General features: G+C 37.7%; 1 protein-coding gene across 1 annotated transcript in view; it reads left to right on the top strand.

The window, feature by feature from the left end:
* The window catches only part of LOC140719451 (myosin-9-like), a 111919-nt gene that overhangs the window by 72689 nt on the left and 18258 nt on the right, over nucleotides 1–20972 (top strand). The window contains 17 exon segments of the mRNA XM_073034128.1: nucleotides 196–389; nucleotides 1367–1488; nucleotides 2150–2219; nucleotides 3637–3797; nucleotides 4733–4841; nucleotides 6272–6403; nucleotides 6839–7045; nucleotides 8056–8193; nucleotides 8317–8440; nucleotides 9755–9926; nucleotides 10176–10388; nucleotides 11103–11247; nucleotides 12361–12567; nucleotides 13050–13154; nucleotides 15062–15214; nucleotides 19940–20188; nucleotides 20687–20899. Of these exon segments, the coding sequence (XP_072890229.1) occupies nucleotides 196–389; nucleotides 1367–1488; nucleotides 2150–2219; nucleotides 3637–3797; nucleotides 4733–4841; nucleotides 6272–6403; nucleotides 6839–7045; nucleotides 8056–8193; nucleotides 8317–8440; nucleotides 9755–9926; nucleotides 10176–10388; nucleotides 11103–11247; nucleotides 12361–12567; nucleotides 13050–13154; nucleotides 15062–15214; nucleotides 19940–20188; nucleotides 20687–20899 (2714 nt within the window).

The following is a 20972-nucleotide window of genomic DNA, read 5'->3' as shown; positions in this document are numbered from 1 at the left end:
TTCTGTCCTCACTCAAATCTATTCCCAAGGCTTAGAATATCACCCGTGCAGGTTAATCAAAATTCTTTCCTTTTTTTTTTGTTTTAATATTGCTTGCTGAAACTTATCATGTAGTCTTAGCTCCTTCCAGATTATTGCCCTTCAGTTTTTGTAGCTATATCATAGTTAACCAGCTTGTATCAATTCCTTTCTCAGTGGACCGCATTGTTGGTTTGGACCAAGTTGTAGAGATATCCCATACAGCATTACCTGGTGCGTTCAAGACCAAAAGGGGCATGTTCCGCACAGTCAGCCAACTTTATAAAGAGCAGCTTTCAAAACTAATGGCCACCCTAAGGAATACCAATCCAAATTTTGTTCGCTGCATTATTCCTAACCATGAGAAGAAGGTGAGTGCTATGCTGCTTTGGTGACAGTTCAGTGACTGTTGGATATGTTCAGTAATGAACTGGCAACCCAATGTATCAATTTTAATAGATATTAGCAGATCTTCAGAGAGTTCAGTTTTAGGAACACGTTTCTATTTGTCTAAGATACAGGAAACAATCACGACTAGAAGCAGTGCAGAGAAATGTGATTTAAGTTGATCACTTATGAGACAAACTTATAAAATCGTCCTTGAAAAGAAATCTCAGGTAATGTGATGAGTAAAATGGAAGGAATTGATTCTGAAAAATATTGACTGTGGGATATTGGTCCTATTTTTGTGACTTAATATGGCCTAATGTCAGGACACACCTCAAATTAATAGCTGGAATAATATTTTTCATCTCATTTCATAGGTATATACCATTTGCCTCATTGATTCAATGCTGCCTCTCAGAACGATTCCATCGAGCCCACTTCCCCACTTATCTCCCTGTTATTTATATCACATACACATTCGGGATTTACAAGGAAACCAAAACATCTAGGGGGATTCCATAAGGTGAATTTGTGTGTTGCGTATAGCAGTACTTGAGGCCTGAGCACTAATTACTGTGCCCTTTTGTAACCTGTAAGTAAAGTAGTAGAAATAAACTTGCTCTGAAAAATGATTATAGGTTTTCAAGATAAGTGAGATGGACTGAATATCTGCAGCACTGCCATCAATTTAGAATAATCAACCAAAGCATGAGAAACCACTCTATACTTGTAACCTAATTAGTATTTATCTTTCCAACATTTACTGGAGAGAACTTAGCACAGCTTCAAGATTTTTTTAATGATATTGATGATGATTTTGCATGTGAAGAATTGACAAAAAAAAGAGAAAAGTGCTTTTTGAATTGAGAACCTAGTGTTAATTAATGTGATCTTAGAAAGCTTGTACTTTATGTCTTTATCAAGAGTCTAGTTTAAAAAATGTTATTCCATTATTTTATAGTCTGGAAAACTAGAAGCTCATCTCGTTTTGGAGCAACTCCGGTGTAATGGTGTCCTTGAAGGTATTCGTATTTGCAGACAAGGATTTCCCAACAGAATTGTTTTCCAGGAGTTCCGTCAAAGGTAATTTTATTGACCTTTTCAGTGCTGAATTTATGTTAACCATTGTACAGGAAAGTGTATGTATGCTTGTTCAATTCTCTAAGGCACTTGTAAAGCAAAATATTTTCAAAGAGGTAAAGATTGATGTGAATTTATAAGCCAATGTAAAAATGGCTTTGAAAATTATGGTTTCTCATTTACTGTAAATCACAACTAGTTAGAATGACATCCTTCATTGTCATATTTCACCTGTGTCATGTAATTAGTGGTAGGCACAAATGCTGCCTGTTAACTATTACCCTGCTAATTGTACTAGCTATATTAAATAATTCTATTCTTGCAAATTTTTTTATGCTTCATTGTCTGATGTATGATTCTTGAGCTGGTCTGTGTTTGGTTTAGCCTATGAAACTACATGGAGCAAATGGATTTATTCCTGGTTAAGATTTGCCAATGAGTTAATGGGTTTAGAGAAATAAATTTGTTTTAATTACATGGGCAAATCTAGTGATGACTTCCACCAATAGTTCAGAAATTATTGTCATCAATCATTACTGGTTGCCATTATTGACTAAGCAGGCAACCAATATACAGTAAAATTACCTTCAGGTTATTTCATAATGGCTGCTGTCTATTAATTAGTCAATTTTGTTTTAACAATTTTGATCTAATTCTTTTGCAGATATGAGATCCTTACTCCTAATTCCATTCCCAAAGGTTTCATGGATGGAAAACAGGCTTGTGTACTCATGGTATGCAGTTTTAAGATTGTTGCTATATATCTAGGAACCATTCTAGCGTAATTTTTAAATATTTAATCAAATTGTTATTCATACCTGAAATTTGGTTAGTATGATATAGATGTGCATGAATGATGTTGTTATAACTGAAAGTTTTGTAGTTGGTCTTTTAGGCTATCTCCAAAACTGTAATGTAGTGTAACTGAAAATTGAAGGGCTATTTCTATGCACTTCCCTTTTCTGGTGGGAGGTGGTAGCAGTGGAATCAAAAATGTATAGATTACAGGATCAATCATATAAATGATAAACCTGTCCTCTTGTTGAAAATAGCTCTATTCTATAATAGTCTTGTGACTAATACATTTTATGGCTATACATTGTAGCCTTAATATTGTTCCAATAGGTTTCAAAAGGTACTTTTAATGTCAGAGAAATGTATACAATATACATCCTGAAATTCTTTTTCTTTGCAAAAAACCACAAAAAAAGGAGTGCCCCAAAGAATGAATGACAGCTAAATACGAGAACCCCAAAGCCCCCATCCCAGCTCCCCACCCCCACCAGCAAAAAAACATCAGTGCCCTCCACCGAGCACTCAAGCGTGCAGCAAGCATCATTAAAGACACAGACTTGCAGTACCCCAAAAACTACTCGTTCACCCAGTATTTCAACATACTAGAGGCTCTCTCCCTAATAAGGAGTGTCCCCGTTTCATACAAGAGGGGAGATGAAACAAATATCTCGCTGATTTATAATGTTAAAAGTCTATTGCGTCGCTAAGTAGAGCTGTTTCCGAAGATGTAACATAGGCATCGCCATTTAGCACTTCACTCCACCCCTCCAAATACTTGGGGGTATAACTAGCTGCTGGATTTCTCAACAAAAATGACCCTTCTAGTTAACTATCTGAAGAATATGCATTAATTGGAGAGCCTAACTAGCTTTTCAATCATTAGTTTGCTGATTTGTGTGTTTGATTTAAAGTAATTTGTGGGCAAGTGAACCTAGAAGAATGCCTAGAACTAACTAGATCTGTTTTGATAAATTTGACACACTAAAGCAGGGCTTCCTAACCTTTTTTATACCATACACCCCTATCTTTAACTAGGGGGTCTGTGGACCCAGGTTGGGAGCTCCTGCTTTAAAACAACAGCTTATTTCTTTTGTGTTCCTTAGCCTCCTTTCAGTTTGCACGATATCCTTCCTTCCTTTCACAACTCGCACTTGTTTTTTTTCTCATGTAGCATTTACACTAAGTATTAGCGGTTAGCTGTCAGAAACAAGAAGCAGTAAACCATTCAAAGTAGAACTGTCTCGAGTGTTAGCTAGTATCTTAATGTGTGTTTGCATCTGTCAGCTCTGTCTCTTCATCCATTGGAAAAGACCGATTTACTTCAATAATTATTCCTGGAAACACTTTATCCTACAGATCAAAGCTCTAGAATTGGATCCTAACTTGTACCGAATTGGACAGAGTAAGGTGTTCTTCCGTGCTGGTGTGTTGGCTCACCTTGAGGAAGAAAGGGACTTGAAGATCACAGATGTCATCATTGAATTTCAAGCTATGTGTAGAGGTTATTTGGCAAGAAAGTAAGAACCTTATTTTTAAATACTTCCAATATTTTGTAACTGAGAGACAAGAAAGCTTTGTATTCCTCCACAACCTTCATTTAAAGGGATGTTCATTTTCATTTAATTTGAAACTTAGCCCCATTGTTTGACAAAAGTAAATCTGAGTTATAGTAATCTAATTAAATTAACCACTTTATTATTGTCTGCCACAATGAGAGTGAAGTTCTCTGGTAGCTTCAGTAATTTCCAGTCTACTCAGTGAACGTGTCTGCTGGTACAGATTATCTAAGTGATCATCAGCTCTGTTCATCCCACGCTGATTTGTGGTGATATTTTTTCCCCACTGTTCCAGTTGATTTATTGGAATGTTATTTTGAATTGCGAGTGAACAAGTAGAAATTTGTCGTACATTCACATGTACATTCCTTAGTACTATCTATATTCATCAAGCCCCACCTGTCATATTGTCACCCTGAAATACTGTCATGTTAAAAAATATAGTTTTCTTGGATTCCATTTTACAAATCAAAAGTTAACCAGGCAATCATTTGACAAGTGGCTATCAATCTAGGCTTATAATTTTACTTGATCTTGTCCTTTCCTGTTTACATGGATTATCAATAAACGGCTTGATGGAATTAGACACTTGGTAAAAGACGATTTGTGCTCTGAAGAAAGTAGAGCATGCTGTTTACATGAATATTACCAGAACAGCAGTCCAAAGCTTTAGTGAACTGATTTCCATTGTATATTCCAACTCATAAGGTTTGTCATTTGATCAAAGCTCACATTTCTTGGAGACTCTTAAGTCCCAAGTAATTGATCTGAGATTTTGTTTACAATCTTAAAATTCATTCTGTATTTCAGTGTTTGATTCATGCAGCCAATTTAAAAAGTTCAAGTTGGTGCTAAGCTACTTTTAATGGCATTGTTCCTGTTGCCACTTATTACAGGGCCTTTGCTAGACGTCAACAGCAACTGAATGCCATGAAGGTAATTCAGAGAAACTGTGCTGCTTACCTGAAGCTACGCAATTGGCAGTGGTGGAGGCTGTTTACAAAGGCAAGTATGATGTCTTGTACAACAGATTGAAACTCGTAAGCTTTTTTGTAAATTTCTATAAAAGAGTACTTAATTTCTAGATGAAATTCACTGTGGCATGGATTTCTCATGGATAAAAAACAAACATAGATAATACTAAGGCCCTCCACTACGTAAAAGTATTAACATAAGTTTTGTCCTATTCCTAAATCACAGGGAGGCAAGATTCTCCCTTGTAACCACAGCAGGTTTAATGCTAATGATCTCTAAATCAGAAGCCCCTCAAGATTCACAAGCCCCAACTTGCGCCACTGACCAAATGCCTTTTTTTTTGAACTGTGGTGTTGTGTTGTCTGAAGCTGGCAAATTTGAAGGATTTCCAAGTGTTGCACGTGTCACTCAGCCGCCCTCCTATTCCACGTACTTAAATGCTACCCTAATTAGGGAGAGGCTTGCTTCCCACAAAGCCTCGAGCAGCAGTCCCCTTGACACATGGACACTGCAGGAGCAAGCTCTGGACAACATTTACCAATGTTCCCAGTAACACACAATGAGTAAATTGAGTTTATTGCGGAGCAATGTGAAATTATGTTTTTTAGAAGATCTGATAATAAAAAGACCATATAAGAATAGTATGATTTTTTGGGTATGTGGTTAAGCAATAAGATATTGGTGTTCACAAATACTAACCAGGCATGCCAAATTTATTGATGAAACATATATTAATCGGTATGTACATAATAAATCAAATTAGAGTTTGTGCTGAACTGTTGTTTATATCTCAGCTTGAGCAATACGAGTAATTTTCGAAAGCTGTAGGCACTTTGGAAAGGGTTTACTAGTATGTTAGGGATGGTGGACTTCATTTCAGAAATTATTGGAAAATTTAGAACTAGTGTCTTTGGAATCAAAAATAAAGAGGTGATTCAGTTGATTTGAAAATGAGCAAGTACAGAAAGCTATTCTATAAAGTGGTGTATTGCTAGAGGTCTTTATATATTCAAAATGACATAGTTCAAGTTGATGAAAAATGTTCAGAGTTGTTGGGAGATTATTCTATCTGAAAAGATGAGAAATATTGCACAGGAGCTTGAGGATGAGGAATGCACAGAATTATCAGAAAAATAATAGAATAGGACTAAAATATCAAGTTCTGTTCAGAAAATGGCATTTAAATTAATATGTTGTAACATAAAGGAGGGACTTTTTGTGAAATCTCTATATTGCCATTATTGAACTAATGGCTTTATGCTGCCATGTGAAAGGGAAGAATATGAGAATTCCTTTTCTTAATTCCGCCCCCCCCCCCCGAACCTTAGCCCCAAAAAACACACAAAAAACCCCAAATCAAATTTTTGATGCTTTCATACACAAAGATACAAGCATCTTTTGCATATTGCTAAGAGTTGCCTGGTAATTTTTCATCTAACTTGCACTACAAATGCACACAGGTGAAACCGTTGCTACAGGTGAGTCGACAGGAAGAGGAAATGTTCGCCAAGGAGGATGAGTTGCAGAAAACCAGGGAGAAGCAACTGCAAACAGAGAATAAGCTAACTGAACTACAGGAGCAACAATCCCAGGTGAGAATGCATCACCTGCAATAATTCATGGTGTAACACAATGAAATTTGACTGGATCATATAATAACAATATTTGTTTCGCCACTTAGAAGGTTCTGGTTCTGTTCACTGAAGGATGTAATTTCTTAGTGAAATTTCTTTGATTAAAAACAAAATTCTGTTCCTAATAGCTAGTAGATCCCTAACATTTCCCAAGTTTCCTCAGCAGTATATAATCAATTTAATCTTTGTACAAGACAAATTACCTTGCACCACTTACGTCTACTGGTATCGGGTAACTTGTTTTCATTTTCGGTGGAAACTGAATTGCATGACTTCATTCATCCAAATACTTCATGCATTAGTTGTAATGACGGGTTCATCACCAAACTATAGTCTAATGGTTGGAGTTTAATTTGCCCGCTGATGCTAACAGATTTGCTAATTGCCTCACAGTTACTGGCTGAGAAGTCTGCTCTGCAGGAGCAGCTGCAGGCTGAGACTGAACTCTGTGCAGAGGCAGAGGAGATGCGGGCACGACTTGCTTCTAAGAAACAAGAGCTAGAGGAGATCCTACATGACCTAGAGGCACGGGTAGAAGAGGAGGAAGAGCGCTGCCAGCAGCTACTTACAGAAAAGAAAAAGATGCATCAAAACATCCAGGTAAAGTGCACATCTCTCTCTGTTGCAATAGTAGGGTAAGCTGAGTGATAAGGTCTGCAATAATCGTAGATTAAACTGCAAGCTCCTTGCAACCCAAAAACATTTTTAGGATGAAATTAAGATCTTTTTTGGCCTTAAAATGGCAGTTGTTAAAGGAAACTTGTGTAATATTAAATGTCAGCAATATATAATGAACTTAATCTTTGTACAAGACAAGTTATCTTGCACCTTCTGTGTCTACTAGTCAGGGATAATTTGTTATTTGTTTTCAGTGGAAAATTGATTTCATTAATACAGACACTTAATGTGTTAGTTCTATTAGCAGGTTCATCACCAAACTATGGATGAATTACATATGCTGGCAATTCAGTCACAAGTATCAGTTAACAAGGCCAGACTTTTTTCTGTGCTGCCTTGGGAGAGGGGCAAGACTTGGCTAAACTAGGGAGAAAAGAAAAGTGGTTCTGGAAAATCCCCGTCAATCCCTGTAGACAAAAGTATTTCAGGAAATCAATTTGATTGTGATTATTGGAGAGAAATTGCATAATATTAGGTGTAGAGAAAATAGTTGAATCTAAAGTTGCAAACATCAAGGTGCAAGGTCATAGTGTGGCATTTAGGGGCTACTATAACTAGCTCTGTTCTGACTATTCTGGTGAATTTGTTGTTTGGAACTCTGCTTGAAAGTTGAAGAAACTTTTCACATTTTAAGCATTATAGTTAAACTAGTTGTAGTTAAAGCATTTTAAGCATATTCCCACAAAGCATGTGGAAAGTAGAAAATGTGTGCCTTGATTTCTTGGACATGAAAGCTCTTGTCAGATTTTAGAGTTGATGCTTTTGGAAGGATAAATTTTAGAATGTGTTATAATTGCATTTAACACCTATTCCATTTTTTTGTGTGTTAAAAATATTTGAAACTCCTCGTGTTCAGTGTAAAGAACAGTTACTTTGTAGTTTAAAAGATTGACAACTAGCAGTAATTCATTTTGATTCCTGTCCATTTCTAGGAGTTGGAGGAACAACTGGAAGAGGAAGAAGCAGCTAGGCAGAAACTGCAGCTCGAGAAAGTGACTGCTGAAGCTAAGCTGAAGAAAATGGATGATGAAATCCTGGTTCTGGATGATCAAAACAATAAACTGTCAAAGGTTAACATCCTGTTCAATAAGTTTTGATGTACAGACTAGTTTGATTTAAAGTGAAAACCTTTTAAATACTGGAGTAATGGTTCTTCATCTCAATGTGTTTATTTGTGATGTGTGCAAATGCAGGAAAAGAAACTTCTGGAGGAGAGAATAGCTGAGTTCACCACCAATCTTGCTGAAGAAGAGGAAAAGTCGAAAAGCCTGACAAAACTCAAGGCTAAACATGAAACAATGATTTCAGACCTTGAAGGTGAGGTTGATTTAAATGTTTATTCAACTTTGAATAATTTTCTTAGCTATTTTGGAGGGTTATTTACCTGAGTGTTTAATCTGAGGCTCTCTGTTGGTCGGAGTCAACCATGGATGTTCCGTCCCAACTGTCCACATGATACGCAAGCCAGGTCAGTACAATATGGAAAGCAAGCTGTTGCCCATGTAGCAGGCAGGCTTCCCCTCTACAGGCAGCTGATGAACCCAAAGGAACAGCAGAGACCAATGCAGTTTGGCACTAGCGATCAGTGTTGAACTCAACATAGGATTGTCTTAGAGACTCCAGCTCTGGATTTTTCCTTAAGGTTTTCTCCTGAAGCCTTCCCCATGCATGGGTATAGCTGCAAGGCAGTAAAGATTTGAGATCAGAGTTTTCCTTAGATAAGCTGATAACCGTATTTGACTAGTCTCATTTGTCCGAAGCAAATGGTTTTAAGGTGCCAGTAACCTGCCTTTGCCCTTTCTCCTGTCAGTAGAAACAGTTCCACCGGTCTTAGTAGCTAAACCACACGTGAAGGCCAGATGGACTTAGTTGTCGGAGGCTATTTGATACGCACGCCATTGGGAGTATTTAATAGGTAGTGGGAGCTTATCTCCACTATTACCCCCAGCTAAAGCAACCTTAAGGAATCAAGTGTAAAATCACATTTAAACCATACTAGGTAAAGTGCCCAGGAGTGGATTTCAGTGATTAAACGTGAATTCTTTGGTAGTTTTTTTGCTCTTGAAGTATTTTTTAAAGAATGTGCACTTGGTTGTAAAAGTCAATAAGAGTACTGACAAATCTGATTCTGTACTAGCAGCATCACTAGTAGAACCAGAGTAAGGCAGAAGGCTATTGGCAATTTATCCTTAAGCTAGTGGTAACTGGACAAATTTGGAACCAATTTCAAGCTAAAAGCATAAAAATTGAGACTGTTTATGGTTATAGCTGTTCCCCCAATGAGAATCATACATATTTGCATCCTGTGAGAGAATGGTCTATAGAAATACTTTTTCCTGTATGTTCAAGTTTGCCATTCAGCAATACAGGAATACCAATGAATACAACCAAACAAAAGTATTATTCCATTTTTGAAAGGGTAGGTTTTCAGGTAAAAAGACAGTACTGTGCACTAACTTGATGTATTAGATTTTATTCAAGTAGTTCACGAGCATAATTTGTCCATTATGGGGGTGGTGGACTTTCAAATTCCCTGTATTCAGTAGCCATTTCCATCCTGAACAGGGTTGGAGCTTCCAACAGTCTTAACTGTATATTAACTACAATTCTACATTGCTTGTTTCCTGACAGACCGTTTGAGGAGGGAGGAGAAACAGCGACAGGAACTGGAGAAGAATCGCCGAAAATTGGAGGGAGATTCATCAGATTTGCACGACCAGATTGCTGAGCTACAACAACAGATTGCAGAGCTTAAAGCACAGCTGGCTAAGAAGGAGGAGGAACTTCAGGCTGCACTGGCCAGGTAAAATTGTACTAAGAGTATAGTGGAAAAGATAAGCGTACCCCTTAATTGTTATGTTCCTTGCCTTTGCATTGGTCATTTGGTCCTCTAGAGGCCTTTCCTGTTTTAGATTTAAGGTTTGGTATTTACTTAAGTATTTCAATTTGCATTATAGCTAATGCAAAATAACTTGCTATAAGTGCTGATCTGTTCTGCAAACATCAATGTGTGAATTTTCTCCCCCCCCCCTTGATTCTTTGTGTTCTAAAGAATGGAAGAAGAATCTTCATACAAGAATGCAGCCCTCAAGAAAATCCGTGAGCTGGAATCTCATATTAGTGAGCTGCAAGAGGATCTTGACTCTGAGAGGGCAGCCAGAAGTAAGGCTGACAAACAGAAGAGGGATCTTGGTGAGGAGCTAGAAGCTTTGAAAACAGAGCTGGAAGATACTCTTGATTCAACAGCTGCCCAGCAGGAACTCAGGTAATCACGCAAAGGGAATGAGTATATTTGCAAGGATCAATGTGCATTGAATTTCAAGTTGCCGCCTCTGCTGGTATTGATAAATTGATACAAAGTTCCTTTTGGAAATTCATTTAAGGGACAGGTGCCTATTTTCCTATTGGCTGTTTTCCAGATGTTTTGGAGAAAGAGTAAACTGACAAGCTATTGTCACACTTTCTAATGTCAGGTTTTAGTAATATTGGGTTTCTTTTTAGTTATTGTGAATATGCACTACAAATTCTTTAAACTGGTTAATAATGCCATTTTGTATTGAAACTCATTTAAATTGAGGTGCTTTGTTGAATACTAAGGCTAGTCATATTTCAAAGCTGAGCATATTAAGTGAAATCAGTGTTCAGGTAAACCCAGCAACAACTTTGCCTGTGGTGATTTTTTTTTTCCATCATTTTTTTCCCTCTCATTTGAGAGCAAAACACTGACCAGAACACCTACCTTTTGAATGATGATTGGAGATCTTGTTCATCAAGTGGACTGAGTTTGTCATCTGAAAGATGGCACGGCTGATTTGGTATGGCACTGAACTATCAGCAGAAGGTCTTAATGATCTTGGTAATTGGGGTACTAATTAAATTTTGTGCCTCCCTCAGTACTATGAACTTGGTAAATTTCTGTAACTACTTTTCTACATTTGAGTGTTGACCTTTGTTTTCTCCCTTTTTAAAATCTTTAAAGAGCAAAGCGTGAGCAAGAGGTGAGCCAGATGAAGAGAGCTCTGGAAGATGAAGCTAAAACTCATGAAATACAGATTCAAGAAATGAGGCAGAAACATTCCCAGATTGTGGAGGATCTATCTGAGCAACTGGAGCAGACAAAACGGGTATGTCAATTTCTCTGCTGGCATCAAGAGTAAAGCTGATAAACCTGCAATAAAAGATGGGGAAATGAATTTACTGAGAGAAAGTGCTACCTTCAGATCCAACTGAAATCAGTCTTCAAAAATTGACAACACCGGAGATTGCAAATGCTAAAATATGGAACAACAAACGATCTGCTAGAAGAGCCCAGCAGGTCAAGCAGCATTAGTGGGGTGTGAGAGGAAGAAATTGCTAACAGTTCATGAGCTGAAACACTTTTGTCAGGAGGTTAAAGCAGAGAATAGTGAATTATAAAATAAAAAATGATTGTGTTTTTTGGCAATGTTTATTTTGAATTTGTCATCCTTTTTGAAAATCATATTTTCTTTTTGAGCAATGAATTTAAAATTTTTCCCAACACCTCTTCTGCCCCTTTCCCCATTTACCAACCAGTTAAAACAATTACTAATTAGTTGTACATTAATTGTCCACTAAAAAACAGAAACCTATTTTGGACTTGAATATGTTAGTGATTTTTTTAAAAAACTTGAAATGGATGTTCAGCCCTTGGGTTTCCTTGTACTCTATGTATCCTGTTTTATCACCATAGCTTTTCTTCCCTTCTCTCTCCTCTCTTCCCCCCCCCCCCCCCCATACTCATCCTGTTTCTTAAAATATTTAGGGCACTTCCTCAGGTAAATCTAACTACCGGTACTAGCTATAGAAAATTCTACCAATAGACTTCATTAATTTTTATGACCACTGCTTTTGTATTTTCATTGAATCTCCACATCTACCAGTTTCAACCTATTTATAATTAATAAAAGATATCTCATGGTAAATTTTATCTTCTGAGTTCCATTTTATTAAACCCTGTGACTGCTGGTCTGTTATATCACCCACATGTCATCATATGGTGATCGAAAAATGCACAATACCCCCAGAAGTTAGGTGATAAAGAATTTGACGAGCAGAGCTACAAAGCATTGAATTTCTTTGCTATTTGCCAGATTTGTAGATAATCTCATTGCTGAAAACATAAACACTGTATCGTTTAACTTATCTATTCCTTCTAGGCATGTGGCTTTAGATTGGATTCTAACAACTTGAACTGACTGAATCTGTTCTCCCTGTAGTTCAAATCTGGAGTGGAAAAGACTAAGCAAGTCTTGGAGAATGAACGCAATGAATTGAGCATTGAGGTGAAGAGTCTGATGCAGGCCAAGGCAGATTCTGAGCACAAACGCAAAAAACTGGAGTCAGTGTTGCAGGAGCTGCAGGTTAAAACCACAGATGGAGATCGAACTCGGGCAGAGCTCAGTGAGAAAGTCTGCAAGCTTCAGGTAAGTGCACAAGCTAGATGTTGGTCTCAGTCTTTGAGATATTATTGTATGTAATTCAAAACCATATAACCATGTGTGCAAGCACCAACCAATTGAGTGGTCAGGAAGCTATAATAAAGGGTGGTTAGTAAAGAGAATTGTTCGTTTATTATTTGTGTATTGTGGTTATTCCTTGTTTTTAAAAAATGTATTTTTGAACTCATCAATAGAACCATAATCTTAAAGGCTTTAAAAGGCTATCAAAATTTTAAAGGTGGTCACAATTGAATTGTATTTAAAATTGGTGCTGCTTTCAGCCTCAGTTGCAGTAAGTTATCAACAAGGCTCTTGTTTTGGGGGTAATAAAGGCATTTAGGTTTCATCGATACTGCCAGTCTGGAAGTGACCAGAGAGGGGAGCAGTGTCTTAATTCATAGCCCAGGTTTGCTGATATAACTTGACCTTAGTCCTGGTAATTGAAAAGTTTATTTTTTTTTGTGCAGAATGAATTAGAAAACGTTTCTGCCCTCATGAATCAAGCGGAAAGTAAGGTCATTAAATTGACTAAGGACCACAGCACAGTGGAATCCCACCTACAGGACACCCAGGTATGTAACATTTATAATGGATCTGTTTTTTTTTAAAGTTTCTTGTTTTTTTTCTAAGTAACAAATCTAAGGTATTGAATCTTAAAATAAGAGCTCCATAGAATTAGGTTATTTGGTCCTTCAAATCTGCTGTGCCATTCAATCAGTGATTTATTTTCCCTCGTAACCCCATTCTCCCGCCTTCTCCCCATAACTTTTGACACCCTTAATAATCAAGAACCTATGAACCTTCCCTTTAAATGTACTCAATGACTTGGCCTCCACAGCCAGTTGTGGCAATGAATTCCACAGATTCTTCACGTTCTAGCTGAAGAAATTCCTCCTCAGCTCTATACTTTAGCTACTTTAATCCATGATAAATTAGATTGCACATTGTTTACTGAGAATTTCTTTATTTTATTCCTGTTTGAGAACTATAGAGGTTATCAGCATAGTGATTTGTTACTGGATGAATATCGAGAGATTTGGGCCAGTCGTCTTCAAATCCCAGCTCAGTTGTCAGGCACCCTGTAATGATTACAAAATCACACATGGTTCACCATTGTCTTTATTTCCCAGTCTGACTTGCATGTGACTTAAGATCCTCCAATATCTCAAGATGCTAACCACACTTAACCATCCTCTAAGGCAGGAGTTCCCAACATTTTTTATGCCATTAACTGAAGGGGCTGTAGACCCCAGGTTGGGAGCTTCTCCTCTGAGGTGACCTAGCAAGCTGTAATTTCAAGTTGCAGTTAGAAATAGATTATTAAATGTCTTTCTTGGCATTGTCTACATCGCAGGTGTACTTTGACAATTGCTTCAATAACCTGAAGCTTGAAGTTACTTTTACTTTTAATTTCTAAGTGGTGAGATGCTGATTTTTTTTTTGTAGTTCAGTGGTATTTACACATTTTAAAATAAGCTGCTTTCTAATTATCAAAAGGTACGATGCTATGTTTTTTAAAAGATTGTAATCACATGATAAATAGAACCAATAGCTGGTCATTTAGATCCTTGTGTCTGGTGTATCACTCAGTAAGGTTATGGCTGATCTGTTACTCAGTGCCACTTTACTGTACTAATTCCATATCCTTTAATATCCAAAACATTAAGAGAATTAATGAAAAAAAGGAAAAGACTTAAACTGGTACAGTTTGTAAGACAAGTCAGGGAAAGGAAACAGATTTACTTTCAATTGGTCTATTTCACTGAAGTTCATAGATGTATTAGCAGTAAGGACCAGGATATCATTTTCTTAAGTGTCTTATTTTGTCCACATTAACTGTTCTCCATTGGGGTGGGGGGACAAGAATCTCCTTTTGTAATTCTTTGTGTTAAGGAGAATAATTTGACATTCTTGCCTATAATCTGTTTTGGTCCCTCTGTTCTACCCTCTCAGTTCACAAAGGCTAATACATTAGTAAGCTTGGTACATTGCACTCCTTATCATCCATGTCATTAGCTTTGTACAAAGATGAAATCCCAGTCCTGATCTGTATGGCACCTTTTGAATAAAAACTTACCAAGCTAAACAAAAATGTTAATTCCTCTTGTTTTCTATTACTGTGAGTATTTGAGAGAAAATACATGAGGGTATTTAGCTGGAGTTGACAAATACAATGGTGCTAAATAGGGGGTAGGTTGCTATTTTTAGAAATAAGATTAGTTGAAGAGAGACTGAGATGTAATGGGGGGCCAACAGATAGAAACCTTACTGAAAATGTAATGTGTGTTTGGAGATGGCCTACTTTACAAGTTGGTGGCACATCACAAATCCCGGTTGATATCAGCTTTTCATTGTTTGACTTTGGTGCTTCTCTCACAGAGAAATAGGAGTGTTTCAGGTTCTAGCATATCCAGTAATATGAAATATTTTTGTCCCACTTCACAAATGTTGTACTTCTATTTTCTCATCTCTTGTGCAGGAGCTCCTTCAAGAAGAGACTCGCCAGAAGTTGGCATTTGGCACCAAACTGCGACACTTGGAAGATGAGAATAGTCGGCTTCATGAGCAGTTGGAAGAGGAGGAAGAAGCAAAGAAAAACTTGGAGAAACAAATTTCTGTCCTCCAGACTCAGGTAAAATTGTCTTAGTATGTTTCCTGTTACTCTTTTACTATGTAAAGCCTCTCAGTGGCAGCCTTAATAGGTGGGCAGACATATGGACTTTTACACAAGGAAATGTGATTCAAATTTAGTGCAAGATTTTGGGTCCTAATCTGTCCATTGCATTCTTGTACGTCAAGCTACTTTTTAAATTTATTGAGAGCGATGGGTTTTCTATCCATTTTAGGCAAATGCTATAGGTGCCCTTCATCTTCAGTGAAGACTATTTTCAACTTTTTAGATAATTAGTAGAATAAATCTATACCCCATTGTTACTACCTTATCTGCAGGGAAGATGTAATTTGTGCAACATAATATTTGTTTCGTAGGGCTCAATTATATATCTGTCTCGACCTCTAGTTGCAAAAAAAAGGGTAATCAAAAACCCAGCCAATTTTTCCCTGTAACTAACCTTTTCCAGCCTCTGCATGGTAATTTCAAATTCTTTCAGTATCCTCAAATGGTACTTCTGCTCCTTAATGACCAAACTATAAGTAGTAAACTGGACCTGAGTTATTTTTATTCAGTTGGAACATGATGATCAGATTTAGGAATTCGCTGTAAGAATTTCTCAAGTGTACGAGATCCATTCATCTTCAGTTACCTCATTTATAGCGCCTACCTTTTATAATGCAGGGATAATTTACTGAATACACACTATTCAATTCTGTTTGCAGTTCCTCAACAGAAAATGCAGTTTGTGCCAGCAACCAGCAGGATCTGGACAATATTCAGGCATGAAAAATCAAAGCTGTTGATGCTAGAAATGTGAAATAAAAACAAATTGCTGGAAACAGCAGGTCAGGCAGCATCAGCTGAAAGCAAAACAAAGACCATTAGTTGAAACTGGAAGAAACAGTTTTAAGTTGTAAGTTTGCAGAGAGGATGGGAAGTGAATGGAAAGGATAAAGGGGGATGTATTTGTGTGTAAGATAGAAGCTCCATTGTGATCTGTGATAGATTAGAGTAAGCGTGAGTTATAAGGACTGCATGGTAGTATAGTGGTTAGTGTAATGCTATTACAGACCCGGGTGCAGTTCTACCACTAAGAAGTTTTTACATTCACCCCATGACTGTGTGGGTTTCCTCTGGGTGCTCCAATTTCCTCCCACATTCCAAAGACGTACATGGGTGTCATTGGGTGGTGTGGGCTTGTTAGGTTGGAAGGCCTGATACCATCCTGTGACTCTAAATAAATGAATAGTCGCACAATATGGAAGCAGGCTCCTGACCCAACTCGTCCAAGCTGACCAAGTAAAATTAGTCTTGACTTGGAAAGGCAGTCTGTCCTCCTGAGCTGAGGTAGAGGAAATGAGATGCAGTTAAGGACTGTTAAACTTTGGTTAGGGGGAAGCTGCAGTTTAGAACAGTGGGCATTTCAAATACACCTGTATAGAACAATACAGCAAAAACAAAATGGCTGAAACAATGGAATTGAGTCCCTCCGGGAGATGGAATGAGTCGAAGTATAGGTGAGATAGCTGAGAGAGGCCCTGGGCTTGTAATGGATTTTGACTGCTGATCTATTGCCGCATGAAAATTTGCAACCATAGCAGTGCAGTTCTCAATTTCTGCATGTGCATTAAGTAGCGCCCAAGCAATTGTCTTTGTACTGAAAAGGTTTAAGGAGGCCTGAATAGGTCTGAAACCAGGACTTGATCACTTATCGCACAGATATGCTTGATGATAGAGGTTTCAAGGCTCTCCACATTGGCATTCTGGGGTCAGTTTAGACACAAAACAACTGGACTAGCCACAGATACTATGGCTGCAAGGTCATTTCCAATACTTGGTATCATACAGCAACTGATTAACTTTACTGCATCTTAAACTTTTCACTGTCTGGAAGGCACATAACAGGAATTGTGAAGGATTACTACCCATGTGTCTGGAGTACAGTTGTATCAGCATGGAGAAATCTGACATTATTCGAATGCTTAGGAATGTAAAAAGCTGCAGGGAGTAATGGATTCAGCACAATACATTACATGTACATCCCTGCCCACTATCAGTAGTATCTACAGGAGGTGCTGCCTTGAGACACATCCATCATCAAAGATCACCACCATCTGGGCCATGCCAGCTTCTCGCAGCTTCCATTGGGCAGGAAACAAGGAAGCCTGAAGTCCCACGCCACAAGGTTCAAAAACAGCTACTTCCTTTCAACCATTTGGTTTTTGAAACAACTGGCACAACCCTAATTACTACAGTGTGTGTTTAATTTGCTTTTCTTGTGAATGCTGCTTATACAGTGCCTTGTCAAAGTATTCAGCCCACAATCCTTTATTCACAAAAGAATATTACAACCAGGGATGTTGATCAATTTAACTGAGAATTTTTATTTATGAAAATGCCCATATTTTTCACAATACTCCCAAAAATAGGGAAAATTTTGAAGCATAAGAAATTAAAAATTCAATAATTGTAATGTTAGCTGTTCAAAAGTATTCACCCCACCTTTGCTCAGCGCTTAGTTGAGTCACCTCACAGCTGTTGCAGCCAGCAGTCTTTTTGGATAAATCTCCATTAGCTTTGCACAATGATGGAGCAAGATTTGCAAAATTGCTCAAGCTGAGTCAGGTTAGTTGGGGAATGACAGAAGACAGCAATTTTGAGGTCTTGTCAGAGATGTTCAATCAGGTTAAAGTCAGGACTGTGAATCACTCAAGGACATCTGATTTCTTCATTTCAAGCCAATTCATGTTGCTCTGGCAGTGTGTTTTGGGTTGTTGTCCTACTAAAGTATGAACTTCCCTCCACAGTTTTAAGATTTCTGGTTAAGGCTAGCTGGTTTTTATTGAGGATCTTCCTGTATTTAGCAGCATTCACCTTCCCATCAACCCTGACCATATTTTTAGTCCCTTCTGCTGAAAAGCATCCCCACAGCATGATGCTACCTCCATCATACTTTATGTAGCAATGATGTTACTTGGCTGATGATCAGTATTAGATTTATGCCACATGTACAGCTTAGTGTTAAGACCAAGAAGTTCAATTTTAGTCTCACCTGACCCCAAGACCTTTTTTCACGTTTTCTAAGTGATGCTTTGCAGGCATGGATAGGCTTTTTTTTAAAAGCCAGGGTTTCTTCCTTGCCACTCTTCCACAAATACCTTTTTTTGTGCAAGGCCTTATTTGTGGAGCCATGCACTTCATCTCCAGTTGCAGCCACTGACTTCAGCAGCTCTCTGAGTGACTGTTGGCGTCACAGTAATCTATTTTACAAGTGCCATTCTTCTCTGGCAACTAAGTTTAGAGAGGCGACCTGATCTAGGCAGTGTGGAGGTAGTTTAATTTTTTTTCCACTTTTTCGCAATGGACTGCACTGAACTGAGATATGTTCAGTACCTTTGAGATAGTCTTTTACCCTTCCCCAGATCTGTGCTGCTTTATTATCATTTCCCTGACATGGCTTGAATGCTCGTTTGACTTCATTTTGATTTGGTCTGTTGAAAATCTACCATGCTGTTGGATCTTCCAGAGAGAAGGGGGTATTTATTCTTATGAATTCATTGGAAACAGATGACCCTCCAATTTTCTACATCAACAAATTGGATGAGTTGGTAAGCTAGAAAAGTTACTAAGGGGATGAATGCTTTTCAGCCTCGCAATTTAGGTTTTTAATTTTTAATAAATCGTTGACAGGCTTTGGGATTTTTCTTTTGATTTGACATGATCCGCAAGTGTTTTAGCAAGTCATGATTAGCTCAAAAATCCTACTTCAATATATTTTAAATTTAGAAGACCTTAAAATGTAAAAATGGTTTTAGAGCCGAATACTTTTTCAAGCCACTGTATATGTACCTGCTCTGCTGGTGCAGTTTTTTCCCCACTCTTTTGGCACATTATCTCCCACTTGACAATCCATTTCCTCCATCAGTGCTTCATCGTGACTACAGACTGCAGTGTGCCAATTGCACTATAGTTGCTTGCCTTTGCTACACTGACAACGCCAAACTTGCATCCTCTGAATCAGAATTAGCTTTAATACTACTGAAATAATGTTGTGAAATGTTGTTTTGCAGCAGCAGAACATTGAAATACATAATAAAAATATATACAAATTATAATAAATATAAAAATTTTAAATTCAGTAAGTAGTACAACAATGAAACAAAGAAGAAAGAAAAAGTGAGATAGTGAGATCACCTGGTTCAGATAGTTATTACCCTTCAACCATATGTTCCCGAGATAAATTCACCCATCTCAACACTGAATTGATTTCACAACTATGAACTCACTTTCGAGGACTATACACCTCATGTCCTCGGTATGATTTATTTAATTATTTTTGTATTTGCCAGTTTGTCTTTTGCACATTGGATATTTGTCAATCTTCATAGCATAGTTTTTCATCATTTCTGTTGTATTTCCTCCTACTGTGAAGAAAAAAAAATTCCATGGATACAGGGAGGTCAAAACTCACCACTAACAAAGTTAACAAAATCCCTGCACTCAATTTTGCATTTGCTTACAAGTTACAGTTTTTGGTAATAAGAACTATATCTAGGTCTGCATTAGGATTGGCTCCCTTTCACATACACAGCTTTTGTCACCTGATTTGGCTATGTATGTCACCCAGTATAGTTTAAATGGCCACACTACACCATTGCTGTCAAATGCTACAATTACCTGTTCATGCATAAACAAGTGCGTTGAATGTGACTTTTCATTGACTTTTGTATAATACATTTCTAGTTGACTGACTCAAAGAAGCGCCAGGATGATGGCTTGGCATCGTTGGAATATGCAGAGGAAGCTAAGAAGAAGCTACATAAAGACATGGAGCTCTTAACTCAGCGCTTTGAAGAGAAAGCATCAGCCTATGATAAATTGGAAAAGACTAAAACCCGTCTGCAGCAGGAGTTGGATGATGTAGTTGTGGGCCTGGACCACCAACGGCAGATTGTTTCCAATCTTGAAAAGAAACAGAAGAAATTTGATCAGGTGAGTGAGAGATCCAAAGCACATTAAGTGGTTAAGGAGAAAATGGAGGATTCAAAATATTTAGTTCAATTTTTAAGAGTAAAACCAGTAAATTAAATTGAGTAAATTGGAATATATTTGCTTTGAAATTTATAAATATCTGTCTTAAATCGATGCCAATTTTTAATGTATTTCTTTTTAACATATACTGATTTTGGCTGTTTTGTGTTGGACAATTTGAAAATGTGATATTTAATGGAAGATTATCATCTTGTGACAAGAAACTAGAAAATAAAAATTTATTGCATCATAGAGGCTTAATGGGTTGGGTGGGTGGGCTGAGAATTGGTGAGTTACATTTAACATGTTTTGTTTGCCAAACCTTGAAATTTGCTCACATTTGGGTTAACCCAAAAATACTCAGGTACGACATGAATAGCCTGAGCACTGCAATTATCGTTTAACAGAGCTTCAGTGAAATCACTGTTAAATAGGTCATTTTTTTTTACACTGTTTTAGTTGCTGGCTGAGGAGAAGAACATTTCCTTAAAGAACGCGGAGGAGCGGGATCGTGCACAGGCTGAAGCACGCGAAAAGGAGACTAAGACCCTGGCACTGACCCGTGCTCTAGAAGAGGCAATGGAACATAAGGAAGAGATGGAGAAAATGAATAAGCTGCTGCGTGCAGAGATGGAGGACCTCGTCAGCTCCAAGGATGATGCAGGAAAGAGTGTAAGTAGTGGGCCCATGTAGTAAATTGCAACTGTCCTTTACTTTTCCTCATTCTTTTGTGGATGTGGTTCAG

This window comes from Hemitrygon akajei, chromosome 31 (assembly GCF_048418815.1).
Source record: "Hemitrygon akajei chromosome 31, sHemAka1.3, whole genome shotgun sequence".
Lineage (NCBI taxonomy): Eukaryota > Metazoa > Chordata > Chondrichthyes > Myliobatiformes > Dasyatidae > Hemitrygon > Hemitrygon akajei.
The sequence above is the reverse complement of the archived record's forward strand: the minus strand, read 5'-3'. Positions and strand labels throughout refer to the sequence as shown.